General features: G+C 47.1%; 1 protein-coding gene across 5 annotated transcripts in view; it reads left to right on the top strand.

The window, feature by feature from the left end:
- UBR4 (ubiquitin protein ligase E3 component n-recognin 4) overlaps positions 1-18581 on the top strand; it is a 132493-nt gene that overhangs the window by 53592 nt on the left and 60320 nt on the right. Inside the window, exons 42-60 of one of the 5 annotated variants that reach the window (XM_077899395.1) lie at positions 563-715; positions 1159-1386; positions 1686-1843; positions 2815-2986; positions 3251-3452; positions 4732-4895; positions 5310-5526; positions 6388-6604; positions 7377-7409; positions 8566-8629; positions 9059-9193; positions 10369-10543; positions 11417-11557; positions 12442-12563; positions 13266-13377; positions 15739-15869; positions 15979-16156; positions 16618-16722; positions 18273-18410. In XM_077899395.1, the coding sequence (XP_077755521.1) occupies positions 563-715; positions 1159-1386; positions 1686-1843; positions 2815-2986; positions 3251-3452; positions 4732-4895; positions 5310-5526; positions 6388-6604; positions 7377-7409; positions 8566-8629; positions 9059-9193; positions 10369-10543; positions 11417-11557; positions 12442-12563; positions 13266-13377; positions 15739-15869; positions 15979-16156; positions 16618-16722; positions 18273-18410 (2845 nt within the window). The remainder of the gene's footprint in view (positions 1-562; positions 716-1158; positions 1387-1685; positions 1844-2814; positions 2987-3250; positions 3453-4731; positions 4896-5309; positions 5527-6387; positions 6605-7376; positions 7410-8565; positions 8630-9058; positions 9194-10368; positions 10544-11416; positions 11558-12441; positions 12564-13265; positions 13378-15738; positions 15870-15978; positions 16157-16617; positions 16723-18272; positions 18411-18581) is intronic. The other 4 variants (XM_077899397.1, XM_077899396.1, XM_077899399.1 and 1 more) reach the window with 4 other exon arrangements.

The raw sequence follows: 18581 nt of genomic DNA on the forward strand, positions 1-18581 counted from the left end.
TCGTTTCCCAGAGTTAGGGGTCTTTATGTTCTGTCTCCCTTTCTGATATTTCCCACACATTTCTTCTCCCTTCCCTTATATTCCCTTTCACTATTATTTATATTCCCCAAATGAATGAGAACATACAATGTCCTTCTCCGATTGACTTACTTCACTCAGCATAATACCTTCCAGTTCCATCCACGTTGAAGCAAATGGTGGGTATTTGTCGTTTCTAATGGCTGAGTAATATTCCATTGTATACATAAACCACATCTTCTTTATCCATTCATCTTTCGATGGACACCGAGTCAACGCCACTTTCTTGTACTCATTGTTGAGATGAAAACTTAAAAGCTTTTGGAATATAAAAGAAATCTTTCTCTGAATTTCTCCCAGCTCTTGCAGATCTTTCTTGTGTTGGAAGTGATTTTTGTGTGTGTTCTTGAAACCTGAGTGTATTATCTGACAGTGGGAACACTATCTGAAGGCAGGGAATGTTCAGGAAGACTTGAAAGAGCTGAAATGAGTTAGCCTGCCTCCTGCTATCTTTTAACCAGTCTGCTCCTTAAACCCTGTGCAGGACTGCCACGTGTTGACCTTCAGTAGCTCAGGCTCTGTTTCGGATCACTTGGTGCTGCACCCTCAGTTGGCAACAGGCAACTTCATCATCAAAGCTGTGTGGTTACCTGGTTCGCAGACCGAGTTAGCGATTGTCACTGCGGACTTTGTCAAGGTATAGTTACTGTTCTTTGATGATGTAGTCCTAGAATGGTTTTGTTTTTGAATCCAAAATGTCTGATCTCCATTCTGTGCTAGCTTGTCCCAGGAATTAAAGATAAGCAATCATGACATTTTTGTCACCTTTTGTTATGGTGCCGAGCAAGAGCTTTCTTTGTGTAGGTGATAGGACATTGATTCTGGTTCTACCCTTGCTATATCACGTGCATGGCTCTTTCTGTACTCGTCATAGAATTTGTAGATGCATATCTGTCCCCTAGTCATTCCTTGAGGGAGAATAAAAAGATACCCATCTTTGTATGCTCAGTGCCTGACACTTCCAGACCTTTGTTGGAAGGAGAAGGAATACCCATTACTCACCAGTGGCAGGTCTTTGGATTTGTCAGGATAATTTGGGGGGTGGGACTGAAATAGATCTCCCTTCCTTCTGTATTGCAGATTTATGACCTGTCTGTTGATGCCTTGAGCCCGACCTTCTACTTTCTCCTGCCAAGCTCAAAGATAAGAGATGTTACCTTCCTCTTCAACGAGGAGGGAAAGAACATCATTGTTATAATGTCTTCAGCTGGTTACATCTATACCCAGCTCATGGAAGAGGCCAGCAGTGCCCAGCAGGGACCCTTTTACGTCACTAATGTGCTGGAAATCAACCACGAGGACTTGAAGGTTTGGGCAGATACTGCTTTCTCCTGCTGTTCCAGATCTCATTAGCATAGCAGCTCTTCCGTTGTTCTTTTCTCTTTAGTCTCTGACTTTTCCCCTAATGGCAGAAATACTTGTCCTCGAGGACCAAACTGATTAACTGTGAAGTTCCTTGACTCTCAGGTTATTTTAAGATTAACCCACAGGGCTTAAATTTTTAGAGCCCATATTCATGATTTAAAACTAATAAGCAGCAAAACCGGATGCTGGTCCCGAAGGCAACACTCGAGATTAATGCAAGTGTCATATTTTTGCTCTGACAGGACAGTAACAGCCAGGTGGCAGGTGGCGGTGTGTCCGTCTACTACTCCCATGTGTTGCAGATGTTGTTCTTCAGCTATTGTCAAGGCAGATCATTCGCAGCCACCGTTAGCAGGACAACTCTGGAAGTATTGCAGCTCTTCTCCATCAACATCAAAAGGTGGGAAGGAGCACTTCATGTTCAGCTTTCACAGTGCCCGTGTTCAGTGGGGAGATGCCCTGGCCCAGTGCTGGCGTCTCTGAGGAACCTGGTGAACCTTACTTTGCTCCAGCGGTCCTTTCCCTTTTACAAGCAGAGGGCACCCAGTGTTGGCAGGTTGGCTGTCTGCATGGTTTGTCCTCCACCATGCAGACCCCAAGCTGTAAGAGGTGGTTTGGGGACCACTGTCACTCAGAAGGAAGAAGCAATGGTCAAGGCAGTGCATGTAGCTTGGGTGTGCTAACGGAGTTTTGAGAAGGGAGCATCAGTTGCTCCTAGACACTGACAGGACCAAAATACCCTTTAAGTTTTCCTGCTGGAGTAGTTGATCGGTACACAGAACATGGTGTCAGTAATGGGGGCATGGTTCACAGGATTGGGGGGCGGCGGGTAGAGGCTTGCATCAGGTGTACGGATAATAGAGGTGCACATGAGGTGGTGAGTATTTAGGGAGCTAGGAGGAAGAGACTTAGACTTTCTTCCTGTCTTTCCTTTCTGCCACTGAGGAGCCAGAAAAGTGCTGTAGGCCAGGTCTCTCTGGCCTCTGTGTTGTGAAACGTTGTGAAAAGCAAATGGGATACCATTCACACAGAATTTCACGTACTTGGAGATGCTTGATAGGACTGGGGATCATGTGCCTTAAGCAGCTCTGTTCAGTTGACGACCTCTAGGCACATTGAGACCCCTCTTTCCTCAGACAGTGGAAGCCAGCAGAGGAGATTTCTAAACCAGGACTCTTGCTGGGGCCACACAGTGGGTATGTGAGAGTATATATGTGGCTCAGAATAAACTTGAGACTCATGGGTAACTCCAGGCCCTGGAAAGATGCATTGCTCTGGAGTCAAGTGTTTGGTTGGGATGGCCTTTAAGTCAAGAAAAAAATGACTAGGGGTGATTGACACTCTGACTGTGGCCAATTTTGTTGTCTGCAGTTCCAATGGTGGCAGTAAGACATCTCCTGCCCTTTGCCAGTGGTCCGAGGTGATGAACCACCCTGGCCTGGTATGTTGTGTCCAGCAAACTACAGGTGTGCCATTGGTAGTTATGGTGAAGCCGGACACTTTCCTTATTCAAGAGATTAAGACGCTGCCTGCGAAAGCAAAGGTGAGTGCCAGATGCTCCTATCACTTGGCTGTGAAACCTGGTCTAATTTTATATTTACGTATTTGTATGTTATGTTCCTTGCCCAGCTCTTTCAGTAGAAGAGGCTTGTCAAAGAATTTTCACCTGTTTTCTCCTAGATGCCTTTTCCCTGTTGCTCTTCTACACCCCTTGACTAACTGTGGAACTAGTTGGATCTCTGCCTCTTTTTGTAGATTCTGATCTATAGTTGTGAGAACTCTTACACTCCTTTGTCCCCTATGCCAGATCCAAGACATGGTTGCCATTCGGCACACGGCCTGCAACGAGCAGCAGCGGACCACGATGATCCTGCTGTGTGAGGATGGCAGCCTGCGCATTTACATGGCCAACGTGGAGAACACCTCCTATTGGCTGCAGCCGTCCCTGCAGCCCAGCAGTGTTATCAGTATCATGAAGCCTGTGCGAAAGCGCAAGACCGCTACCATCAGTAAGGCCCTTCCTGAAAAGACTGGTGGGGGAACAGGGATGGCAGTCTTTTAGACAAGACTTGGAACAGACTATGATAAATCTCCATGAAGAAAGAGTGCCTCTCTTGCTTGCCTGTTTTGTAAAGGTAGAGGAATAGGTGTTAGTTAATTTCCCAAAAGCAGTGTCAAGTTTTCTGAGGCCAGCAGTGTTCTTGTGATTTTTAGAAACCCATGGGACAGATGGCAAGCATTCACCAGCTTTCTACTTTAGCTCAGTGGTTCTTAGGTGCCGTCAAAAGAATGATCTCGTGGACCTTGTTGGACAGATTTTTCTCTGGGTTTGGGGAACATGGCTTGCCTGACGTGAAGTATAAGATGGAACCGAGGGAATATTGCTTCCACTTAGCAGTTCCCCACCGAGCAGCAGAGAACCCATTATAGATCTCTGAGCTGGGTGTTTTGCTCCTGGCTGATAGAGGACTCTTCAGGATGTGAAGGCTTGAATTCAGGAATGAGTGACTCTAGCTAAGCAGAAACCTTTGCAAGAATCATCCCCTGAATGAAATTTGTCTTAGGGATCCCTGGGTGGCGCAGCGGTTTGGCGCCTGCCTTTGGCCCAGGGCGCGATCCTGGAGACCCGGGATCGAATCCCACATCGGGCTCCCGGTGCATGGAGCCTTCTTCTCCCTCTGCCTGTGTCTCTGCCGCGCTCTCTCTCTCTCTGTGACTATCATAAATAAAAAAAAAAAAAAAAAAAAGAAATTTGTCTTAGAGTCCATGTTTGAGGTAATGATGCAGCTCATCCTACTGTAAAGAAATAGTTTCTATTTATTTGTTTAAAAGATTTTGTTTATGTGAGAGAGAAGAAAAGAGAACAAGCAGAGGGAAAGGGAAAAGCAAACTCCCTTGTAAGTGGGAGCCTGATGCAGGGGTCGATAGCAAGGCCCTGAGATCATGACCTGAGCCAAAGGCAGATACTTAACCAATGAGCCACCCAGGTGCCCCACTGTTGTTTACTTTAAACAAACCATCCACGAGAGAGCCTATTGTTACTAACTACTCAGTACCACACCCAAGTTCTTTGTCCCACTTGTTGAATTGTGGTAAGGAATGATGACCATTGGGTTGCTGGCCACATGTGGGCATCATGCTGATAGGAATGTTATAATCCCAGTTGTCCAGAAGAGGTTAGAGTGTTGATTGTGGGATTGGTCTGGGAGGGACTTTGCCCGTGGAGTGGGTACAGAGGCAGGAGCAACACACTGATAGGTCTCTGTACACTGGTGCCATTCCCCACAGCGACCCGCACATCTAGTCAGGTGACCTTCCCCATCGACTTCTTTGAACACAACCAGCAGCTGACGGACGTGGAGTTTGGTGGGAACGACCTTCTGCAGGTGTACAACGCGCAGCAGATAAAGCACCGGCTGAATTCCACCGGCATGTATGTGGCCAACACCAAGGTGAGGACTGCTGGGTAGGGTATGGTGCCTGGGTAGAAGTATGGTTTGAAGACACGTCTGCTCTTAGAATGCAGGTGTGAAATCTATCCTTACAGTCACTGACCCTTGGACTCTAGTTAGTGGTCCTTGGAATAAATGGCTGGTTATTCTCGACTTCCACATAGAACGGCTCCTGTTCCAATGTTAGCAACAGGAGGTGGTTTGTGATAGGGAGGAAGTAGCCACAAATTGGAGACTGTCCACTCCCTGCCTCTATTTTCCTGTTCTCAGAAGTAAATAAGTAATTACCAAGGAGTTAGAAGGATCGAGGATTTGTCTGGGGTCGCACACTTTGGTGCCAGCAGACGAAGGGTTCCAAGTTTGCCTTAAAGAAATTGTGTTCCGTTTTCTGACTTGTGCATTTCCTCCCTCTAGCCCGGTGGATTCACCATTGAGATCAGTAACAACAACAGCACTATGGTGATGACAGGCATGCGGATCCAGATTGGGACCCAGGCCATTGAACGGGCCCCATCATACATTGAGATTTTTGGCAGGACCATGCAGCTTAACCTGAGTCGCTCCCGCTGGTTTGACTTCCCCTTCACCAGAGAAGAAGCCCTACAGGCTGACAAGAAACTGAACCTCTTCAGTGAGTCGCCAGCCCCTGGCATGGCCTGCCCTTCTCATTTGCCTGCTGACTTTGGGGCCACTTCTCTGTGGCTCTCCAGTATTCTAGGAGCCCTCTGCTCTCTGCTGCTCAGTGATATCTGCCATCCTGGACCTCTGAGCTTTACCGGAGGTGGACAGGAGGCAGGGGGGCAAGAGAGGAGTGTACTGAAGAATGCGAGGGGTAAAGGCGGGGCAGACTCTGCCTCTATGTCCCACATCTGTGGGGCTGGCTCAGCCTTGCTGGTGTGGTCTCCATGGCGGGGCAGAGAAGAGGCAAGCTTGGGATGCAAAAGCAGCATGTGTTCTTCCAGCACAAGGGTTTTGGTCACACATCACTAAGAGAGGGATGAGTAGCAACGCCTGGCTTTGCTGTGTCGGACACTTTAAACCCTTAATATAAATACTGTCCCTTTGACGAGCCTGGCATCCTTCTCTACTATTTACTGGTTGCCTGTCTCATGCTTTTGCTCTTAGAAATAGTTGCTGTTAGGAAGAATGATGATGATCTGTGTTTTGAACAAAGGGGGTGCTTTGAGTTCCCTAAGGGTGGAGGCTGGGGGATGCAGTGCCCTGATAGCCCCAGAGGATTCCTGCTGTGGTGCTCAGGGGTTCTTCTGGGAGGTAGACTTCCTAGGCCTCTGGTCAGTGGGACTGCTTCATATGTACTCGGTGTCTCCTCAGGGCTCAAGCGCTGTTCGAATCTCAGGAGACAGAGTTTCTCCATGACTAAAATCAGTGGGATGTGCTACTTTTCACTCATGAGTCTAGTCTTCACTTTGGAGGTGGCCACGTTTGCCCTTTAGAGAATGTGCTTCCTAGAGGTTTCTCTAACTTGTTGCAGTTGGGGCTTCGGTGGATCCAGCAGGCGTCACCATGATTGACGCGGTAAAAATTTACGGCAAAACGAAAGAGCAGTTTGGCTGGCCCGATGAACCCCCAGAAGAGTTCCCCTCTGCCTCTGTCAGCAACATCTGTCCTTCCAACCTGAACCAGAGCAATGGCACTGGAGACAGCGACCCTGCGGCTCCTGCCACCACCAGCGGAACTGTCCTGGAGAGGTACCTGCCTGGGCAGGGGGTAACTCCAGTCCCCAGCATTTTTCCCCTCCCCCAGCACAACCTGTCCTGAGAGCATCCATCCCTCAGAACTGTCCCAAGGGTAGCCTGTGAGTTTCAGCTCGCCCCCGAGCCACCTGACACCTTGCATCTCCTTAGTTTGCAAACGGAGCCTGACAGCGTGCTCAGAGCCGTGGGACTCCAGTCTGCCTGCCTGGGGGCTTCTGTGTCTTCTCTTAATGCTCAGGCGCCCTTTGGAGGAGCCAGAGGCTGCCCAGTAGAAGATGCTCAAGCCAGCATTAGAGATTTGGGTCCAGTCTTGCTGAGATTAGAGGGGAGAATCTTCCCGGTCATTCTGATGTCATCATCTTCTCTTTCTCTGCAGCGGCCACTTAGGTGGTAATGGCGCTGCTGGCGAGATGCTGGCTGCCGCTCGTGCGGCAGAGTTCAGAGCCTCCCCAGGCTCCCCCCAGTGGCCTTCTGAAGCATTGCGCTTGGCTTCTTTGTGCTAGGCGGCTGCTGGTTTGTGCGGTAGATGAGGCGACTCACGATGTAAGACGCTGAGTTTCTTACATTGTAAGTCGGAAGAATAGCCTGGCTTGGGATCACTGCCTTCCACCAGCAGCCTGCCCCCACTCTTTTCTCTCTCTCTCTCTTTCTCTTTCTTTTTTTTCCCCTCCCCTATTCTTATATTGTTTGCTTAGGATATGTTTCCAGGTTTTTCTGAGCTTCACATTTTTTTCCTTTTTTTTTTTTCCTTTGCTTCTCCCCCAAGTTCTGAAACTGAGTCCCTAACCAAGCTGGACCGGTTAGTATGCCCTCTTTCTTTTCTCTGCACGGGTGAGTGTGTGTCAGAGAGCAGTGTAACCGATGGTGTGGCTTCGCGTTGGTTCTGCTTCTGTGGTAGAGTCCTCCTGCTTCTTTCTGTTCTGGTCCTTGCATGGCTGCGGAGCTATCCCCATGTAAGAATGGAGTATGTGGAGGGTTGTATGTGCACACTTGGTGGTGGCCGCTCCAGAACCTCTTAGCTCTTTCTTCCATCCCCTGTCCCTCTCCGCTCCCTCCCCACAGTGGGTGAGAAGGGGGCAGGGGCGGGCAGTGGGATGATGGGAAAATCCTAGCATCTGACAAGCCAGTGGAGAGCTTGTTCCATCCACCTTTGTTTCACGCCTCAGGACCCCTTCCCTTGCTCTTTGTTGCCTTCTGCTACCCCTTGACCTGTTTCTCTCCAGCTGCCTTCTCCATGCCTTTCCCTCTATGCCTGGAGCCTCAGCATCAAGATGTTGGTCTTTTTACCATGCTACATTAAACTCACAGGAGTAAGCCCTGGGGAGAATGTTACTAGGTGCCCTTCAACAGCTGGGTTTCTGGTTCCTTTCCCAGGAGAAAGTGGCTCAGTTTTTTAAAGGTGCTTTGTTGTGCCCTGTGAATGTTGGCAGTTGGCATGCTCCTGAAAACTCAGTCTGTATTCTCCCCGGACTTAGGGGCTCACAGGAAGTGCCTTTGTACATTTGCTTGGAGGTGTAAATAAAGTACAACGTGGACCTTCCCAGTGTGAGAAGATGGCTTTAACCTTTCCCTTTGTGTATCCCTTTGCCTCCTGATCTCTGGGCACCTGAGCTTCGGGTCCCATTGCATCAGTGCTAAGCCCTTCTCAGTGATCCCTGCCACAGGCAGCAGAAGGAAACACTTATCCGCTTTGAGGAAGAAAAGCCCTGTCTTTCAGTTACGGATTATGAACACGGCCTCAGGTTGATCTCCAAGCAGGAGCCAGGTTTCTTCTGGCCTGTCACGCAAGGAAATGATATGCATGATGCCTGTGGCAGGTCTTATTGTGCTTTGATTTTGTATTTGGCATTCGTTAGCTGTTCCCAAGGTTCCCCTGACTGTAGTTTGTACAGGCTAAAGCACAACCAGAGAGAAGGGTGGTGGTTGTACTCAGGCCAGCTTTTCTGTCTCCCTAGGCTGGTTGTGAGTTCTTTAGAAGCCCTGGAAAGCTGCTTTGCTGTTGGCCCAATCATCGAGAAGGCAAGTGACTTTTTCAAAGCACGTGGAAGGTTTCTGAAGAGGCAGGAAGTCAGTGGAGTTGTCAGAAGCTTGCAGCTAAAGAATATTTGTAGAATAACCTTGATTTGCAAAGAAGCTCCAGAGAAATCTCCAGCTTAAGATATTCTGTCCTACTTCTGGGGGATCCATTGTGAGAGTGTTTCATAGAAGAAGATGAGTGCTGGCAAAAAGAACACTGTTCCAGGATCCATAGGCTTGGACTTGATTCCTGCTCCTTTATCATGGGAGGATAGCAGTTTCTGAAATTCCTCATTTTGCTCTTAGCAGTCCATGGAGCATAACCTAGCCCTGGTGGTCTAGAAAAGAGGAATGGGGAAGGGCAGAGTGTACATAGTTGGTTCTGCATGGATTTGGTGGGCCCAGTGATAACCCTACTGTCTTTTGCACCAGGAGAGAAACAAGAATGCAGCTCAGGAGCTGGCCACTCTGCTGCTGTCTCTGCCAGCGCCTGCCAGTGTTCAGCAGCAGTCCAAGAGCCTTCTGGCCAGCTTGCACACCAGCCGCTCAGCCTATCACAGCCACAAGGTAATTGCCTCTCTAGATGCCTTCCGTAGAAGTGCAAGTTGTGGTACTGACAGGGAATCAGGCCAGTTGGTTCTTCACATGCAAAGTGAGGAGGATGTAGTGAAGTCATTGAGATGAGACCCATAGCATCTAAAGTGTCCCCTGAGAAGTGAACAACTACCCCCAAAATTGAAGCCAAGCAGACTAAGGGGTCTCTGGCTTACACTGATTTTTTTTTTTTTTTCTCTCTAGTAGGTTCAGCAAGATCTAAGAGACTGGGAGGGTTCTCTGGAAAAGAACTAGAGCAGGGGAATCACTGAGATCCTTCCTCCAACTGTGAACCCTTGCTTAGGTGTACTCACTTGAGAGGGAATTGCTGGATAGTTGGAGAGACTCTGAGGGGGAAATTGGGACATGGGGTAGGGGTGGGGGATTCTCACCTATAACTAAAAGTAGTGGCCAAAGGCAGTAACTTAGGCCAATTACTGTAGATGGGAAAGGTGACCAGTCAAGGTGACCAGTCAGTTCTACAAGGAAGAAGCCAGTAGCCCAGACGCCTCGGTTAGCTTTTGTGCCTCCAGCCCAGAGGCTTGAAAAATGCAAGTTTAACCTGCTGAACCATTCTCTCATGGAAAGACAGGTTTAGAAACAGACTCTTTGGGGGATAGGAAGTTGCAGAGAAATGGCACTTCTACTGTAGCAAAGCCATCTGGGTTGTTGCAGTTCTGGAGAATCAGGCAATTCCACATTTTCCTGTTCTACTTCGATACTTAATAACTTTTGAACTTTGTGCTTTTAACGTTTTTTTTTTTTTTTTTTTTTTTTAAGATTTATTTATTTATTCATTCAGAGAGAGCGAAGAGAGAGGCAGAGACACAGGCAGAGGGAGAAGCACGCTCCACGCAGGGAGCCCGATGTGGGACTCGATCCTGGGTCTCCAGGATCACACCCCGGGCTGCAGGCGGCGCTAAACCGCTGCGCCACCAGGGCTACCCCTTTTAACGTTTTGTGTATGATGAAGCTTACCTGTCCTGGGCTGCTCTGAAGACTTATTCCAAGTAGTTGGCTGTACTTAACCTGTTCTCCTGAGAGCCAAATAGCCATCCTGATGACCTGCCAGCTGTCTTCTCCTGTTGGCTTTAGTATCCTATGAAGGCCTTGCTTTTGCTTCATCCTCTGCGACCCTTTCATTACAGGATCAGGCCTTGCTGAGCAAAGCTGTGCAGTGTCTCAACACATCCAGCAGAGAGGGCAAGGATTTGGACCCCGAGGTCTTCCAGAGGCTGGTGATCACAGCTCGTTCCATTGCCATCATGCGCCCTAACAACCTTGTCCACTTTACGGAATCCAAGCTGCCCCCAATGGAAACAGGTGAACTTGGCCTATGTGGTCGTGGTCCTGAAATCTGCTTGATACATCCTCTCTACCCTCTCACCCTCTTCTTGTTGTCTCTGGCCTCCACCTGAGTGCATGCTCTGAGACAGAGCTTTTACTCTTGTCTTTGTACCTTAAGACTTTCGACATTTAGATTGTACCATTTAAGAAGCAAATACTCTTTCTAGTGTTTATGCCTTGGAAAATCCTTGAGTTTATTTAGTGCTTTGGATGTCAGATATAATCCGTCTCTGAAGTAACTACCGCTTAGGATCTTCAGGGCAAACCTAAGCTTGTGCCCTGGTTACTTTAAAATAATAGGATCAGATCTTGTTTTTGTGCTATTTTTTGCCAATGTTTTTATTAACATGTTCAGTGGCCTTTCTCAGTGCTTGATTCTGTTTCCTCCTCTGTCCTCACGTTGGCTGGGTACCTAACTCATTTTGCTTTATCAAATACAGCTTATCAATGCCTTTACAGTTCTGTTACTTACATGCTCTCATTTGCTGTCATCGTCCGGTTCCTTCTGATATTCTCATCCAGGAATTGTGCCAGAAAATCTCAGATGTTCCCCTAGTTTTTAGAAGTTGAGCAGTTGGACCTGAGATCTCTGAATCTGCTGTAAAGATCCTGAATGCTCCCCTTTCTACTTAATTCTAACATACAATGTTTTCTGTGATATTCCTTTCCCAGACTGTTTCTTTCCTAGATGTGCCTGCTGGAGTCTAGGGATAGTTGGCATATTGATTGGGGCCCCACTTGAAACTCCCTCCCCAGGCAAGCTTCCTTGACCTGAGTTAACCTTAAAACAAATTAAATTCCCTGTCAGATTTACCATCGTTAATCATTTTCTTTCTCCTGCTCTATTAGAAGGAGTGGATGAGGGGAGAGAACCTCAGAAGCAGCTGGAAGGAGACTGCTGTAGTTTCATCACCCAGCTGGTGAACCACTTCTGGAAACTCCATGCATCCAAACCCAAGAATGCCTTCTTGGCACCTGCCTGCCTGCCAGGTATCATGTTCAAAGGGATACTTGAAGCCTGATCCAATTTCTGTTTTGGAACAGGTCGATCCCTTATCCTTTTGCTTCGTCATCCATCTCTTCCAGAATTAATAGTCAGGAAATAGAAGTCTTTGAGATCAGTGCATTCTCCGTGACACAGGAGCTTAGCAGTGTGGCAGAGAAGTGGGATTTTTTTTTTTGAAGTGGGATTTTCTTATACTGTATCTTCTCCTGGGAGATTGAATATTTCACGTAAAGAGGCACTTTTGTGTTTCCATGTATCCTCAGTGGTAGTTATAATTGTTTTTTTGAAACCTTGGGTAAAGCCACTTCAAAAGGTAAAAGTGAAGCATCACCTTGAGAATTGTTTTATTTCCAACCTACTGCTGTATCTGGCATCTGACTTCTCACTATCCAAAGTTTAAGTGGAAAGGTAAGGATCTGAATAGCCATCTAGGAAAGTAAAGTGAGCACTGGCGCTGATTTGTGTTTGCAGGTTGCTTGGGCAGTCAGCCTAAAAGGCAGGTCAGAGGCAAGTTTATTATCACCTAAGGGTTGGGGATTGTGGAGAACAAGTACAGCCTGCTCACATCTTCATACTTTTCTGCCCTTTTACTATCTAAGAGTAGACAACTACTCGTTGCTGTGATGTAGGATATCTGGAAAGGCTTTTGAGGACAGTTTGGGAGATTAGGAGACTGTTAATAAAGCAAATCATAAATAATGTTGGTAACTTGCATTCTGTATGCATGTTTTTTTCATCTGTTTTGTCGTGTGTGAGCACTTGTCATTTCTTTGTTAGCTTGACCTTTATGTAGGGATAAGAATTTGCACTTTTGTTATAGATTCACAAGTAGCTAGAAGTCTTTCTACTATGTTTTCCTCCCCTGTAGGCCTGACTCATATTGAAGCTACTGTCAATGCCCTGGTAGACATAATTCATGGCTACTGTACCTGTGAGCTGGACTGTATTAATACAGCATCCAAGATCTACATGCAGATGCTACTGTGTCCTGTACGTATTACTCCAGCCCCAGATAATTTTGTATTGGCCTGGGAGTGTCTGGAAATTTTTTTAGAATAACTTTGTTAAATTAACAAAATACAATAGACTTAAAGGAAGGTCGTGGAAAGTAAGAATTTTGAGTATCAATAAAAGCTTTATAATCTCGTTCATTCCATGCTAGAGAAAAGTTTGAAATGGAGATGGATTTTGTTTTTCTGGTTTAGTGCTAAATCCCAAGGGAATGTACTGGTAGTTGCTACATAGTTAGTGCTAAGTTAGTATTACTTAAATAAATCTGTGAATGAAAGTCAAAGATCGGTTTCCAGTGACTGTGTCATAGAAGCTTAGTGTTAGAAGTATTGATTTTAGCATAGAGCTAAGATGAACCTACTATCTGATGAAAGCCAAAATCTATTTAGCTTTAGCTTCCATTTGTTTTTGCTGGGAGCCAGTGTGACTTCAGGAGCAAATGACCTGCAAATCTATTGCTAAGAACTGAGATTGAGGGATGCAGGGAGTGGGTCTTACATACGCCATGCCAGGAAATGGGATTAACTACTGAACTTGGTCAGCAGGGTTGCAAGTGAGATTAGATAGATAGCTCTTACACATTTGTCTAAGTGACTGACCAGGAAAGAAAATCTTTATAATACAGTTTCATGATGAATATAAAATCTAATTATGCTGGGTTTTTTTCCCCCCCGACCTCAGGATCCTGCTGTGAGCTTCTCTTGTAAACAAGCTCTAATTCGAGTCCTAAGGCCCAGAAACAAGCGGAGACATGTGACATTGCCCTCCTCCCCTCGAAGCAACACTCCAATGGGTAATGTGAGGTCTGGGTTTAGGCTTGTGTGTGTATGTGATGGAGCTGGGAGAGGAAAGTATAGCCTTAGGAGATGTTGCTCCTTTTGACCAATGTCCTGGAAACTTTTGTGTATATCCATTGTTTTAATCTACCTTATTCCATAAAGAATTTAAGGTGTCCTATGAAAATGCGTATGGTAAGTAGAATAAAAATAAAATAAATTGAAGCCGTAGGAAAGTAAAGATACAATAGTAAAAGCAAGTCAAGGATGGCAGGAAATGTCTTTTTATTAAAAGATTTGTTTTAGGGATGCCTGGGTGGCTCAGCAGTTGAGCGTCTGCCTTCGGCCCAGGGTGTGATCCTGGAGACCCAGGATCGAGTCCCACATTGGGCCTGCTTCTCCCTCTGCCTTTGTCTCTGCCGGCCTCTCTTCTCTGTGTCTTTCATGAATAAATAAATAAAATCTTTTTTTTTTTTTTAAAGATTTGTTTTAAGGAGAGAGTGTACACATACACATGAGCAAGGGGGAGGGGCAGAGGGAAAGAGAATCTCAAGCAGACTCCCTAGCTGAGCCCAGAGCCTAGTGCAGGGCTTGATCTTATGACCCTGGGATCATGACCTGAGCCAAAATCAAGAGTTGGACACTCCTGACTGAGCCACCCAGGTGCCCCGGGTTCTGAAAATGTCTATCATAAGATTCTTACGTGTCTTGCATTATTGCTAAAGTGAAGATCTTCTGTTTGGCTGAAAGTGTCCTAAGAGCTTATAGCAAAAATAAGAACAATCACAAAAATCACATGACCACAGACAAAAAATGGCCCTTTTCCAGGAAAAACTCTATTTTTCCTGGCATAAAAAAACTCTTCATTAAGGACCCATTTTGTTGCCTAAGGGGTAGTAGCCCCAGTGGACTTAACCTACAGTCAGTTTGCTAGCACATTGCTCAAGAGATTTCTCTCCATATACTTGCATACAGGTCAAGGGCATACAGTTGAACATTTTTAGTAAAAGCAGTTCTGTGAAGTGTCTGAATGTCAGCATTATTATGTAACTCTGGTTACTTGGTTGGGCTCCAGAGGAAACTTCTAACAAAAGTCACATACCTAACTTTTTTCTATTATCCATTTTATGAAGAGTAAAGAGAAATATGCCTGGTATATAAAAAATACCATTTTAATGTGAGTCAATATGAAAAGTTATTAATGAGAAGTTTTCCTTTCTGAAAATGGTTTTTGGTAGTTTTCAGAATCTAGTGGGTAGCTTACACTAACACCACATCTCTGCTTGGACTAGCCACATTTTAAGTGCTTGGCAGCCACCTGTAGCTGGTGGCTACCTTGTGGTAACGGTTGCAGGTCTAGAGGAATGTGTATAACTTGGTGATCTTCAGATAATCTTCCTTTATAATCCTCACTTATTGATGTAAGCTTCAGTTAGGTACAGGCTGGAAGCTAGAGTACAGGGAGTTAATGTTTCCAGTTCAGGCCATGGTCACATGTTTTCACAACCCAATAAGTAGAAGGTGAGGACTCCACCATCTTCTGACAATTACGAGTCTAACCCTGACTTCTCCCTTACTCAGATGGCCTCTCACTTCACACAGAAGCCAGCGTGGACAGGACCTATAGTGGTGTCCTTTAGCTTCCATTTGTTTTGTTTTGTTTTTTTTTAAGATTTTATTTATTGATGAGAGACAGAGAGACTGAGAGAGAGAGAGGCAGAGACACAGGCAGAGAGAGAAGCAGGCTCCATGCAGGGAGCCTGATGTGGGACTCGATCCTGGGTCTCCAGGATCACGCCCTGGGCTGAATATGGTGCTAAACAGCTGAGCCACTGGGGCTGCCCTAGCTTCCATTTGTTGGTTTTACATTTTAGTTCTGGTTCTTCTCATGAGGATTATGCAGTGTGAAAACAACTAAACTGACCCAGTTATTTTGGACAGGAGTGAAATTATACTCCAAGCTGCCATGACATCACAGATAAACATCTCCAGTATACTATTTTCCTGGTCTTGTCCAGTCTCCTGGGAATTGGTGTGGGCTCATGGGGCATACTGGTCTTAGATTTCACTGCCTGTGGAGATCTCTTGGAAATCCAAGGTTTTTTTGGTGGTGGTAGGGGGACTGTTGTTTGTTGTTTTTGTCACATCATCAACTGGGAAAATGTTTTCCTAAGGGGGCAAGCTGTCAATGCCAGAGCCATCTTCCCAGATCCCGCCGGGTCCAGGAATAGGGAAGATAAGGCTGGGATGACCCTCTAAAGCACAGGGCTCTCTCTGGTAGCTTGGCTTGGGTTTATGTTGCTTTGTGACTTACTGCACCACATGCTGAGGGAGGAAAGAATAGGCACCTTCAGGTGACTGGGGTTTCTCTGACTTAGGAGACAAGGATGATGATGACGATGATGATGCAGACGACAAGATGCAGTCATCAGGGATTCCGAATGGTGGTCATATCCGTCAGGAAAGCCAGGAACAGAGTGAGGTGGACCATGGAGATTTTGAGATGGTGGTGAGTCTCTGGCAGCAGGAAAGGGGAGGAAGATTCTCTTCCGGCTCTTTTGTGGACTTGAAAAAGCTGCCATTTACCATGGGAAACTGACAGAGCTTTCTCTCTGCAGTCTGAGTCGATGGTGCTGGAGACAGCTGAAAATGTCAACAATGGCAACCCCTCTCCCCTGGAGGCCCTGCTGGCAGGTGCAGAGGGCTTCCCCCCCATGCTGGACATCCCACCTGATGCAGATGACGAGACCATGGTTGAACTAGCCATTGCCCTGAGCCTGCAGCAGGACCAGCAAGGTAGAAGGCAATGCCAGGAACAGAGCCGCCCGGTGGCCTTGCACAGCAGAGAGGGTTTGGCAGTTACTGATATCCAGCTGACTTAGCTTGTCCCCAGATTTGGGGAGAGGTTGATCTGGGTGAGAGCTGTTCAGAGACACAGGTGGAGAGTGAGAGGGGCATGGTGGGATTTGCCGTCTGAGTGTCAATCTCCTCATTTCTGTTAGTTTGGTCTTTGGGATTATTTCCTTCCAAATCTGTTAGGTTTCTCCGGCCTGTGTCCTGCTTGAGCCAAAGGAAGCCTTCCACTCTGTCTGTAACCGAATTCGGGTAGACAGCGGTGGCTGTTGATTTAACTTCCTCTAGGCCAGAGGGGGTCACACGCTGGTGAGTTTAGACTCTCGAGGGCAGCAGGTGACCAAAGCAGCACTGTGGATGGGGTCTGGAGGGAATGCTGTGCTCACTCTCCACTTGTTTCCCAGGCAGCAGCAGCAGTGCCCTGGGCCTGCAGAGCCTGGGACTGTCCGGCCAGGCACCCAGCTCTTCCTCTCTGGACGCAGGAACCCTCTCTGACACCACAGCATCAGGTAACTGTCCACAGCAAGGAGCACGGCTCAGGGCCCCAGGACCCTCTGGCCTTGTTTCCAGTGCTGTGAGAGTGGAACGGGCAGCTGCTTTGACAGGCCATTCTGGACTTCCTGCTTCTGCCTTTGCATTAGAAATATGGGTATGGAGGGCACAGTGATGCAGCTCGGCAAAGGCACTCATGGCTCCGCTTCTTTACACTTTGCATGCTGCCTGGCTCCTGCTGGTTCCCCAAGGAGAGGCTGAGAGAGTGGCTTGCTGGGTGGTTGGCTGTAGGGCTTCAGTAACAGCTTTCAGGGGTCTGCACCAGAATCCAAATGTTTTAGACAACATGAAAAGGGAAATGAGAAGTAGATAGAGCTCCTACCATTCACTGTTTTCTCTTCATTTACAAATAAAAGTGAAATTGCAAGAAGCTGAGTCCTGCTCCAGGTCAGCGTGGCTCACCATCAGGGGGCTGTGAGCTTCGGAGTGGGGGGTTCATGGAGAGTTAAAATGCATAGGAATTCTTCAGACCTCATTTTGCTTTTTACACTCAATCTCTTTGCTGATCTCATAAGGGAAAAAAATGTTCTGAGTAGAGAATTGGACCAAATAGAGGAAGAGGGAACACCTGAATAATCCCCTGGAAAATCAACTGAGGAATGTCCGGGTTGATTTAGAGTTTTCCAGAGTGCTGCTCCCCTGTATTTCTTTCTTCATTTTCTCCCTTTTTTTCTCTTCTCTTGGGAGTTTTACCCTGTAGAAGAGAAAGGGGAGACATTGGCTGTCCCCTCTCACCTGCTGCCATGGCGTGTTGCTTTTCTTAGTTTTCGTTAGCTGCTGTCATCTCAGGCTTGGAGGTGGCTGTTGTGGTGTGCCGATTGTGTTCCTCCTGTGCTCTGTGGCTCTCTTGGCTTTCTTCCCCCATGTATCTCATCCAGCATTTTCCTCCTGTCTCAGCTCAGCCCTGATCCTGGATGCTGTGGCTGTCTCTGGGGGATTTCCTTGCTTCATTCTTAGCGTCTGAGGAGGGGTGAAATTTCCCCATGAGCTCCCCTCTGGACCACCTGACCAAACAAACAAATGAACAGAGGTTGATTCCAGAGCTCATGATAAGTGATTTCCTACCAGAAGCACAAATTAACTGATTGCAAAAACAAATCTCATTAAAATTCAGAGTTCTGCGCTTTGAATGATAATGGGTAGTTTCTGATCTCAGCAGGTGTCAGTAACACCTAGACAATGGTGGCCTTGAGGCATTCTAGCTAGAAACCTGAGCGTCCATCATATCACAGATTCTCGTTGGATCTCTGCGCTGTCTCCTTGCACTATAGTGTAGCAGTGAAGGAAATGCCCAGCGAACTGGGGTTTCCCTCTGTCTCAGTATCGTTTGCTACGCACCGTGTATAGTGTTTGTTCCTGTTGGTGATGAACCAGCAAAGCAAATCTTTCCCTTTTTCCTTTGATGACAGGATATATAAACTGCACTGTGTCCTCTGCGCTATGTGGTTTGATGCTGTCACCCCCCAGGAGGGGTTTTTACCTGTAACAGCTCTCGTTACTCTCTCAGCTCCAGCCTCGGACGATGAGGGCAGCACAGCAGCTACTGACGGCTCCACCCTTCGGACCTCCCCTGCTGACCACGGCGGTAGTGTGGGCTCAGAGAGTGGGGGAAGCGCAGTGGACTCGGTGGCTGGCGAACACAGTGGTAATGCGGCTGGGGGGCCTGATCTCCTTGGGCAGGGGTGGAATGCTCTGGGAATCTCTGCCTGGGTCCTAGCTTTGGTGTCAGCAAAGGGCAGCTTTGAGGGCTTCCGAACTTCTGCTGGAATTCATTTAACCTCAACCCTGGAGTTTCAGATGTTTAGCGAAAAGAATT

The sequence above is a fragment of the Canis aureus genome, chromosome 5, assembly GCF_053574225.1.
Source record: "Canis aureus isolate CA01 chromosome 5, VMU_Caureus_v.1.0, whole genome shotgun sequence".
In the NCBI taxonomy this organism is placed as follows: Eukaryota; Metazoa; Chordata; class Mammalia; order Carnivora; family Canidae; genus Canis; species Canis aureus.